Raw genomic sequence first — 11083 nt, 5'->3', positions numbered from 1 at the left:
TGTTGTAACTGCCCCTTGTAATGTGCCATTGGCAACTCCTTTATATGTTTGTAATTTCATTGGCTAAGGCAATATGTGAGCCTTCCAATTGAGAGTCCTTTGTATATTCTGTGAGAATAATAAAAGGTTGGGTTTTACCCGTACTTCTGTATGTTGCTTACGTTTTACAAGTCTGAAATAATTCTAAATCCTAAACTAGGTGCGAAAAAACAAGGTTGAGTGGCTTGAGAGTCAAGTTGCTGCCGTGCAGTGCCGTTTGTGAAAAATTGGCCATGTAACAATAAGTATGATGATCTCTAGTCTAGATAAGATTTGAAATTATTTTATTCTCTATGTGGTTGAATTTTTTTTTCCGGGATAAGTAATTCCGAGATCATTTGTAACACAATTGTGATATTAATTTCCAAATTATTGCTAATCTCAGATAAAACGACCAAATGTCAATGATGCTCTTACCAAGCATCTACCATTCTTAGCAGAATTTAGAGATGTGTGTGTGTGTGTGTGTGTGTGTGTGTGTGTGAGAGAGAGAGACTTAGGAAAAGATTTCACCAAGTGGAACTTGCATTATGACCATCCGATGAAAATGTGGAGTCATTGAAAATATGTTTCTGATCTTCCTTCATTTTGATACATTGCAGCAAATGAAGGAAAGCAACCAAAATTGGATAAAGAGCTATTTCACAAGCTATCACTAAACACCTAAAAGAATCAACACACATCATGTACAAACTGCATGCATCCCCTTCCATCAAACAAGACAGAAAACCCTAATGTTACATAACATTTGTAAGACTACGTACGCAGTTGGGTTAAAATAGAAATACAGAGCTCAGTGATATGGAAGGAAATGCGGACCACCTTGACATATCCCTCCTTTTTCATCACTGGAGCAGCCAAATTGGAGCAATTGCAGAACTTCAGCAGGTTAAGTTGCCAAAGAAATGTCACACAATTCAAGATGAAATTGGCTCGTATGGATATGATAACCACGGATGCTTTAAAGCCTCTGAGGCAGATGGGCGCTTCTTTGGGTTTACTTCAAGAAGATGAGCCACGAAGTCAATGAATCCTTGATCCCCCATTGGTAACCGATGCCTCAAGGATGTCTTTTTCGGTATCAAGTATTCCAATCTGTTTGTTTCCTGAAAAAGAAAACGAATTCAATAGATAATCAAGAATGGATATTAGCAAGCAGCAGACAGACAGCAACATTAACAACCGAGAACACACAAGTGGAGCCCTCTTATAATGGGAGAATCTTTTGTGTATGTCCAATTCACCATTCACCGACTCATACAGAGAATAAAGAATTTGAAGAGGCACAGTGGCCTCTGGAAGAGTACTATATGCTGTCCCAGACTTGTCCATCTACTCATCAAGTCAAATTGTAGCAAGACACACTTGGCCTTTAATAAAAGAAAAGGTTTTGATCTTCTGAAGGGAAGTTGTCAGAGAGGATTTAAGACGTAGTAAATCGCAGACCCCCCCCCCCCCCCTTTCAACAAAGGAGAGGAAATTTACCTGATTTCGTTCATACAGCATGTGATTTTTGGTGAAATACTTATAAGTATCTCGTCCTTTGACAAGCATATCTTGGTCAATGGGGCTTATAATACCGATCACCCTAGCGAGTAAAGTGGCTGGAGAGTCATTTTGAAAAAGTACCTGCACACATGAAAAGTAACTCTAAAACTTCCCATTTGAAGCAATATTGCAATCAGAAGAATGCACTAAAGTAACTAGTATGCATTGTATGAGCATCAAATAAAACAAGTATTCATCACAAGCACACTTGAAAACTGCAAGCTTCATTTCTGATCACTTATTAGCGAAGGATGTATGAGCAGTAAGTTGAATATTGGTCATTAGCTCTTTGCTTTACTTTTGTTCTGTCCATTGGATAGTTGCATATTAGTAACTCAAGATGGATTGGCTCTCAGCAAACTACCACGGGTCTAACTAGTATCACATACTACGGTAGATTGACTACTCCTGCCTGTCAAAAACATTATTTAATTGTCACCAATATTCCACGTCTACCAGAGAGAATATATACTTGAACGAAATATTAATTCGTAACAGATGAGTTGTCTCCATCTAATTGCGCTACATATGCAACTTTAATAGGTTTGCTTCATCCTTCTACTTAAAAAGAATGTCACCCAGCACAAGCAATGTCACATTTAAAAACCATAGTACATGCATCGTAGTACAACTGGTAATCTGGTATAGTAAAACATGGGGACGAATACTGATCTTTTTAAAAAAGAATGGGACTTTGACATAATACATTAAAGAAGATGGGTGGCTAAACGCCACCAGAAACGTTCTTAGATATTAGGGTGAACACGACAGAGATCCTTAAGGTTTCCAATGGTTTTGGTGCCAAATCTAACTCCAAAACATCGTGTAATCTGTCGCATTTCTCGGAAATCAACTCTTGTAACTCTTAAAAATGCGAGGAAAAAGGGCAAGGGATTGAAACAAAAAGGGAACACATACTTACGAACACTTGTAATGCCTTGTATGACAGGTTAAAGATCCCTAACATCAGAATCATAGTTTCATTACTTATAAAGGGCTAATAATCAGAAAATGCTTAAAGAAGGAACCTACATTGCCGGTGCAAAGTTCCGCTAGGATGCAGCCAAGTGACCAGATATCAATCTTTTTATCATATGGAAGTCCCAAAATAACTTCAGGTGCACGGTAGGATCTGGATTGGACATAGGAACAAAGATGATCTGTTTCAAAACAACTGCTTCCCAGATCAATCACTTTCACTTCACATCTACTGTAGCTTTTCACCAATATGTTCTCGGGCTTCAAATCACAGTGTATAAGCCCAAGGCCATGCAAAAACTGAAGAGCCTCCAAACATTGAATGGTGATTGACTGCACAAGAGATCAGTATTAAAGTCAGAAGAGAAGCATCACCGATGATATAAAATCTTTATGGATATAGCCATGCAACAAACCTGCAGTCTTGGCATCGTAAAGTAGACTTCTCCTCCAGATTCTCTATTAAATTTATGGAATTCATAAAGATTTGCCTTCAAGAGTTCACATACAATTAACAAATGCTCCTGATAACAAACATAAGGATCAGTGCCGAATAACAAGTCACAGTCCAAAAGTTTCTTCAGCTTATCATTCAAAATTATACATAAAGGAGTTCCCTTACTTATATGACTTTGCTTTCGAAACAGATAAGACAGTGGCCCAGCATAGATCACAGACACAATGGAACTTGGCGTTTAGAAGGACTTCTGAAGGTTGGGAAGTAACAAGGATGGTTCAGTTTTAGGGAATTTGGAAGGGGCAGTTAATTTTCAAGAAATTCCAGATAAACTGAAGTGGCGACACCAGAAGGACAGTACGAATTATGTAAAATCTGGCCACAAACTACTTTCATCTGTTAAGCACAGTTGTAAGTGGCCTTGGAGGTTCATTAGGGAAAAAGTCAAGCTCCTCCTAAGCTTGTTGGATTTTGTTGCATTGCAGACCATGAGCTTGGCTGACTCATTCTGATCTGCAGTGGAGGGGATTCAATATACAAAATAGATGCTTTATATGTGAGTCAGAAGACCAAGATGTTAATCATCTTTAGCTACACTGTAAAGTGGCCAAACAGCTTTAAGACATGTTTTTCAATTTATATGGACTTGGTTGGGTAGTTCTTAGAACAGTAAGTGACATGCTAGCAGGCTGGTCGGATAGAAATTTAATCAAACAACACAGGAAAGTACAATTCACCTTTCCAGCCCGCATCTTTTGGATGGTATAATAGAAAAGAAAACAGAGGTGCTTCAAGGGCTAGAATCTATGCAAATGTTCATTTAAATAGGTTGGTTCTTTTCGGTATTGGTATAACATGTTGATTGTATATGACTTAGAACTTTGTTAGATCTCCTTTGACTTCCCAAAACAAAAGGGGGATTGAGATTTTGAATTGTACATATCCAAGCCCCATCTTTGAGATGATTTTTTTTTATCGAGCGTAATTGTGCTGATTTAAATGAACAGAATCTTATCTTTTGCTGTTTATACAATCTGAAATTCTCCGGCTTTTTATGAAGAATCAGAAGATCTGCACTTAAAAAAAAAACATAATACAGAAAACCAAGGTAGGAAAAGCTAAGGTGGGTGATGCCAGCATCGCTCAAAGATGTTACGTTCAGCTGGGCATTCAGACATCGGAAAGAAGATGCTGAACCCCGGGTGTGGTTCCTCTAGCACTAATGTGAGTTCTAAGAGAAAGAAAAAAAAGAAGATGCTGAATCTTTTTTTTTTTTTCTCTTTTTCAAAAAAAAAGAAGAGAAAGAAATAGGGGAGCTTTTGAAGCTATGGGAAAAAATTTGTCCTTATTAGGGAATTTTTTGTTTGTTTTTATATATATAATTTTATCTGAGTTATATGATTCAGAGATTTTGTAGAGAATCATGTTTTTGTGTCGGTTTTTACTCACTGTAAACAACTTGTATACCAGGGCAGTCACAACACATGAATGAAGTATTAGTTCATAAAAAAAAAAAAAAATGTTTACTTACTCGATAATAAAAGTAATCATACAACCGAAGTAGATGGTACTTGTCAGCAGGATCATGCTTGTTGACATACTTGAGAAGCTTTATTTCATCAAGACTCTGGTCAAAGAAATCTTTGTTGTTCTTTATGATCTTTACACAAACATCCATGCCAGTGTGAAGGTCGTGTGCTTGGATAGCTTTGCTAAATGCAGCAGATCCAAGATACTCAGTAACTTGATATCTCCCCGCTAAAACTGAATTTAAAACGACATGGAAATTCTTGTCCTCCTCAAAGCCAGTTCTGATCCAAAAGACAAATCCAATTAACCAAAGACGTCAATTCTAAACATAAAACTAGACCAGATGAGGAAAATTCATCAAAGAAATTCTTGAATGGCTAGCATATTAATCATATTAAAATTTTGTTATGGGTCTTAATCATCCAGAACTATTCAAACCCATTAAGTTGTTGTAAAAAAAATAAATGGTTGAGATCTGAATCATGAAGACTTCAATCTAAAAAACAAATTCACTTAATGAATGAGATCTGGATGATTCAGATTTAGACCTTCGTCAAGTGCATCCAAATGAGTCCTAAAACTGATTCAGCATCATTTACATGTTCCAATATACACCATGAGCAAAATTAAAGTATACATTTAGACTTTATCTTAATAATAGATTCAGCAAAGTCATTCTGTCCAAATAGTCCACCAAATGCAAGCAGGTACCAAATTCCACCACTTATTCTTCTTCTTTCTTTGTCCAATTCTGTTCCAGAATCTCAGCAACTCAGTTGTTGAAATAGCCATGACAAAGGGGGGTTTTCCTTTTTTCAATAAGTACATCTTCAATTATTAAGCAAGCTTGATCACTGTCAAGCATGAAATATAGGTTCAGTAGGCACTAATGCCTAGCACCCTTACAGCAAGAAATCTTAGCAAGGATGGTGGACTACTACACTTAGTTTAAGGGCATGTATATTTGAGCTCCCTCTTAGCTATAAAATAAACTGATCTTCCTTAAAAGAAGAATATAAAGATATATATATATAATATGTGTAAGTGTGCATATAAGCTACATCTTCAGAGCAACATATGATGTTCTTTTTTGTTCTTCTGTTACAAAAATGTTTGATTCATCTAAATAAGGATATATAAAATCCACATGCATAAACAAGATCCAAGCAGAATTTCGACTATTAAAAGGGTCGCCACAGGTACACCTTCGCCAGAATGACCAGCTGCCACTTCCCAAAGAAAGTGTACCAACTACTGACCTTAGATAGAGCTGTGGACAAGTTCCCAATTTACTTGGTAGAACTTCAATTTTGCGACACAGTGCTTTTTTCAAATGCATCACAATTAACAGTCTCGGCCTTATTATAGCTTAAGTTTATAGATGCAAAACCAGCATATTTTGTGTTTATGAGTTAAAAAACCAGCTAAGTGCATCGAAATATGAAGATCCTCATTGCAAGTAACTAGCAATTTCCTCTGACTAGAACAATTGCAAAGGAAAAGTATTAAAAACAGCTAAAGCGGATTATGTCCTACTGTGAATCATAATAGCCAATAGGAGATTGAACATGCCTGTTTTTCCTATGCACAATCTTAAGATCAAAGGTTTCAAATTCCTCTTCCTGTGCCTTGATCTGCCTCACTTGCTCCTGCACTGCAGTCGCTTCCTCATCCTCAAGTGACGCCCCTACGTCTTCTTCTCTTGCACTGGCTATTTTTGTCTCCTCTTCTTTCTTTACATCCTCTCGGCCAGCATAGCCATAATTTGAAAAAGATGAAGGACTAGAATTTTCTGATCCTGCAGCATTTGCATTGCTTTCATCTCTTGAGCTCTTGACAGGTGACGACTCACTGCTTTTGCGCCTCCATGGAGCAAGCATGTCATCATTTGCCACCAGAGAATCATCAGCTTCATCACTGACAACAGTGTTGCACTTGTTTGACCATAAAGATTTACTCGAGCTTGTTTGAACTAACTGTCCATCTCTAGGAGGGGGAAATGAGAATCCTCCATCTAAGTGATTCATTTTCTGCACCAAACTTCCTTTGTCAACCCCAGTAACAAACTTGTCAGAACTATGTTTAGCTGCTTTCTTTTCTCTCTTTGATCTCTCTGAATAAGGCTTATCTGAAATGGGAGGTAGGTGTCTGGACCCACCAATACTGGTATCATGATCGTGGAAGTAATCAGCATCCCCCTCACTACTCCCTCCAACCAAGCTTTCACGCACTTCGCTTCCAATATCAGCAGTATCACTGTTAATCCCCACACCAATAGACCGAACTGAACCCTGTTGATCATCGTCCATGCAAATATCATCCGGCCGAGGCCTTCCACACTCATTCAGGACTTTACCATCCCCCAACATGACAAGTTCATTTGTTTGAGTAACAAAGCCCCGCCAAACTGGCTCTGCTCGCATCAAACTTAGTTCTTCTTCATCCATCAACTGTCCATCATATTGGGCAATCAAATCATTCTCATTAGTTCTCCTGTACATTTCAGGTACTGATAGCCCTATGTGATCATCTGCGGGCCTAACTGGATCAACATCTTTTGATTGGAAATATCGCTCACCTGAGAAGCAGGAGTCCTCTTCTGCAAAAGATTGTTCATCATCCTCTTCTCGGTTTTGCCCTCTTTGAGGATCTGGAACACTCCCATGCCCTGTTCCCTTCTCGTTATCACTGGGGTAATCAATTTCATGCGCTAAAAACCAGGCCTCATCTTCTATAGGTTGTCTTGTGTAGCCAACATCCTCATCGTCATCATACTCATCAGAGTCCCAATATTCATTGGGGTAATCAATAGATTCACTCAGTCCATCACCAATTGTTGCAAAACCAGAAACCAGATCAGAAGTGTCCTCAGCAATGCCTTGACTTACAGACAGCCAACTACCTCCTGCTGGCCTTTTCCCACCTGACATTCAGTAAAAAAAGTGATGATTACTGCACAAGCCCTGAACAAGAAGATTCTAGAAACTACCTGTAATGGAAACTTAAATATGATAAGAGAGACAATCAATGGTCTATGAACAGTTCATATCTAGAAGCTCCCGCTGTAATGTCTTTATTTGAGGAGGCAGTAAAAGAACAGGTTTTACATGCTTCACATGAACGCATAACCAGCATAAACATGACTCTGATATCAACTGTATTATTTTGAAGTATGAATTACAAAAACATGCAGAGTTGTACGTTCATAATACAACTCGTTTTCTTGAAGTTTTACCATTTATACTATGGACTATGAAGTAGCGATTTATCCCCTTGAAGTATCCCGTAACTTGTTTTTGAAGCCTGCTCCCTCACACACCAATCATAGGATTTTATACTAGTTTTTTTTGGTTATAGGAGAATAAGTAAGCATCCTGCGGACTCAACAGTTAAAACTAGTTAATTTTGGTTATAGGAGAACAAGAAAGCATCCCGGGGACTTAACAGTTAATGCCATTTATCTTGTGATACAGTTCTACAATACATTGGTTGGCGACAATGATCAGTTATCAAACATATCCAGATTGATGACTTGTATGCAAAGTTTATACCCTCTAAACTGCATTTTCTATTTCTTTGATAACCAAAAAACAGTTGTTGGAGCCATATTTTTATTACTTCACAACATTCTGAGATTACAAATTTCTGGTCCAAGAAATTCTGGCACCATCTGTCATTTCTTCTATGATAAAGATATTGATCTCCATTTACTCATTTGAAGCAGGAAAAGACCCAGGATTTTATACAAGGGCATTCAAAAGCGTTACACATGGGATTTGAGCGTGTAACCTAAAACAATTTTCGAACCCCCTTTGCCACTTTACAAGAACTTCCCCTCATGTCGAGGGGATTCAACATATATATATATATATATATAGTTTTTATCCTATTTGCACAATATAATTTTTCAAGCTAGCTCCACCCCTGGTCCCAAGACTTTGAAAAGCCATGATTTCAGCAAAGCTAACGAGAACCCTACATTGGGAAAATAATGCCAATAGGACTGTACTCAAATCAGTTAGGAAGAACCACATGCTCCAGAACAGGGCACCTGGAGGTTAAAGTGCAAGCTGAACGCCACAGGCTAAATTTATTTTCCTCTAAAAGTACAAGCTAAAGTTGATCATCAAAGAAGCAAACCTGAACCAGTAAGATCTTGTCCAATAGGAACATCAAGAAATGAACCTATGAAATATGTATCATCAGCGTTACTAATCCTTGAGGCAGGTCCACCTCGTTCAAACTTTTCCTCCCAAGGAATACTGAAGGACTTCTCTTCTGATTTCAATCTAACAGGTGGCAACCTAGGGAATCCTTCTTTCTGGCTTTCAGAAACAAATGAAAAGCCTAGGCCGCTGAATTCTTTTGGTTCACTTCCTTGTGTCTTCCCAAGAAACAAAGCTCTTCCCACCTCATCCACTTGTTCTTTTATAGCTGCCCTAACATCACTAACCTCTGTTCTCCGTTTTCCTTCTTTCTTATCAGTACTACTGATGTCATGATCATAACTTGTCGAGACATCTCCTTTTGGAAATGGGAGAACAGTTTTAACTGTGCAGTCTTTCCAAGGCTCAGATGAAGGGTGCGTAAATTCATCACTTTTCGACCAAGGGTTATTAATTATTACATCTTTGGAGCATGCCCCACTTAGCTTAATTTGGTGATCAACCTCCTTGAGCTCAATAGTTCGACTATTGTCATGCTTAGGTTCCACAGTGTCTTTGCTAGTACTTCCAGGCCAAGAAGTTCTCTTTTCACTAAAGCTGACATCCTCCTCATATTTTGCATGAGTCTTACTACTATCAAAGACCTCGGAAGAATTTAACTTTGACTTCCCAGAACGCACCAAACCAGAGAGGTCAATGGTACCAGTAGTTCCACCGTCATTCTGATACGAAGTAACCGGACCGTTAACAGGATTGTATTTCCACGAATACAGATCGATAGTATCTTCCGAACTGTTGGCAAAACTGAAATTTTTGTCACTTGTCCCAACAGATTCATTAACTTTCTTCTGCTCTTGGACATTTTTCCAGTTGCAGTCCGAGCCATTTCTCCCAGTGCCACACTCTATCTCCTTAACAATGAGCTCCTTGGATATTTCACCGCTGCTCCTAGAACTTGTCTCCTTGTAAACATCTTCACTACTCCGAAAAGTTGTCCCCGGAGTGTCTGTGGTTGCTTTCCCTCTATTTGCTCCTTCTGATGATTGGCTCAACTCTTTGTCCTCAATGGTAAGCTTCTGAAGAACACCATTCAGATCAGGACGATTATTCAGCTCGCCCCGCAAAGCGGCCTCGGCCCTTGTAAATTTGTTTTTCCGTAAAAATTCCAGTATTACATCTACTGAGTTTGAGTCCCCCATTTATATAACGGCGAACTAAAATATTTCACAATGTTCTACTACTACAATGAAAATTCCGCCAAACCTGAAAAACAAAAGAAACAAAAGAGAATTAATGAAAAATGCTGTGCCAAAAAGTTAATTTGCTATTTTGCGGATCCCAATAAAAAAATTAAAACGTTAATCAATAAATCATTTCAAAAACGAACTTTATTTCTAGGGATTTCCCACATTCTCTGGGCAATCAAATACCAAAACCCTAGCAAGATATCGCACCCTCCGATTCAAAGATCTTCACTTTTTCAAACCCTAGAAAGCAACAGTTACTAAAAATTGCAATAATAAAATATAAAATAAAAAACAACCAAAAGAATAACAGAGACGAATTGAAAAGAGTGAAAATTAGAACTCACAGATCGAAGGTGAACGATAGGACCTAATTGATTCCATGGGCAGCATCCACAGAAGGGCAGAAATGACAAAACTCAGAATACTTCGTAATCAAACATCACATTCAACTTCACACCTAGCTGAATAGTGGTGCGAAGCAAATGACAGCGTTTTGATTTTGAATATTTCTCCCCTTTTTATTTTATTTTATTTTATTTTTATTTTCCCCCCCCCCCCCCTTAGCTCTTGTGATTTGTGATTCTTTCTTTGTTCGCTGTTTGGTGGGGTTGCTCTGAGGGGGAACTGATTTTTTCGGGTTTGGGTTTGGTTTAATTTCTCTTTCGCTTGGCCTGCAAAAATCATGGGGTCATATTGGTGTGTATCCAATTAAATAATTCTATCAAATCAAAACCAAAAAAAAAAAAAAAAAATCTACTAATTGAATTTAATATATAAAAGCATGGCCGTATGGGCATGGTAGTTGCATTAACTTTTAGCCGTTGATTCATCATAATTTTCACAGAAAATGATCAACGGCTAAGTGGTTTAATTGCTGCATCTGCAATACTTCAAAAATATTTCTCGCTCCATTCACTTTTTTGTCCACTTTGAACTTTTTATGCCCTTAAGAAACAATAAATAAAATATGTATGTTATAATTTTACCCATAATAATGATAGCATTTCTAAAAGTCTTGGGAAATAATTTGGGGAATGAGTAGTTAATGATAAAGGTAAAACAGGAAAAAAAGGTTATCTTTCTCCTGATTTAGTATAGTGGATAAGTAAAAGTGAAAA

The 11083-nt window shown here is 37.9% G+C and overlaps 1 protein-coding gene across 2 annotated transcripts; it reads right to left on the bottom strand.

Moving 5' to 3' along the window:
• Positions 1-546: 546 nt before the first annotated feature.
• Positions 547-10625, bottom strand: LOC109207497. Of its 2 annotated transcripts, XM_019370430.1 has the most exons (9): positions 10310-10625; positions 10106-10205; positions 8693-9981; positions 6125-7475; positions 4554-4833; positions 2982-3089; positions 2620-2898; positions 1525-1668; positions 547-1145 (listed from the first exon to the last, which is right to left on the bottom strand). In XM_019370430.1, the coding sequence occupies exons 3-9, from the start codon at positions 9915-9917 to the stop codon at positions 957-959; spliced, it is 3576 nt and encodes a 1191-aa protein (XP_019225975.1). In that variant the 5' UTR covers positions 9918-9981; positions 10106-10205; positions 10310-10625; the 3' UTR covers positions 547-956. The 2 variants fall into 2 exon arrangements, with proteins under 2 accessions (XP_019225975.1, XP_019225974.1); XM_019370429.1 differs by lacking the exon at positions 10106-10205.
• Positions 10626-11083: the final 458 nt, after the last annotated feature.

The sequence above is a fragment of the Nicotiana attenuata genome, unplaced genomic scaffold (assembly GCF_001879085.1).
Source record: "Nicotiana attenuata strain UT unplaced genomic scaffold, NIATTr2, whole genome shotgun sequence".
Classification (NCBI taxonomy): Eukaryota; Viridiplantae; Streptophyta; class Magnoliopsida; order Solanales; family Solanaceae; genus Nicotiana; species Nicotiana attenuata.
The sequence above is the reverse complement of the archived record's forward strand: the minus strand, read 5'-3'. Positions and strand labels throughout refer to the sequence as shown.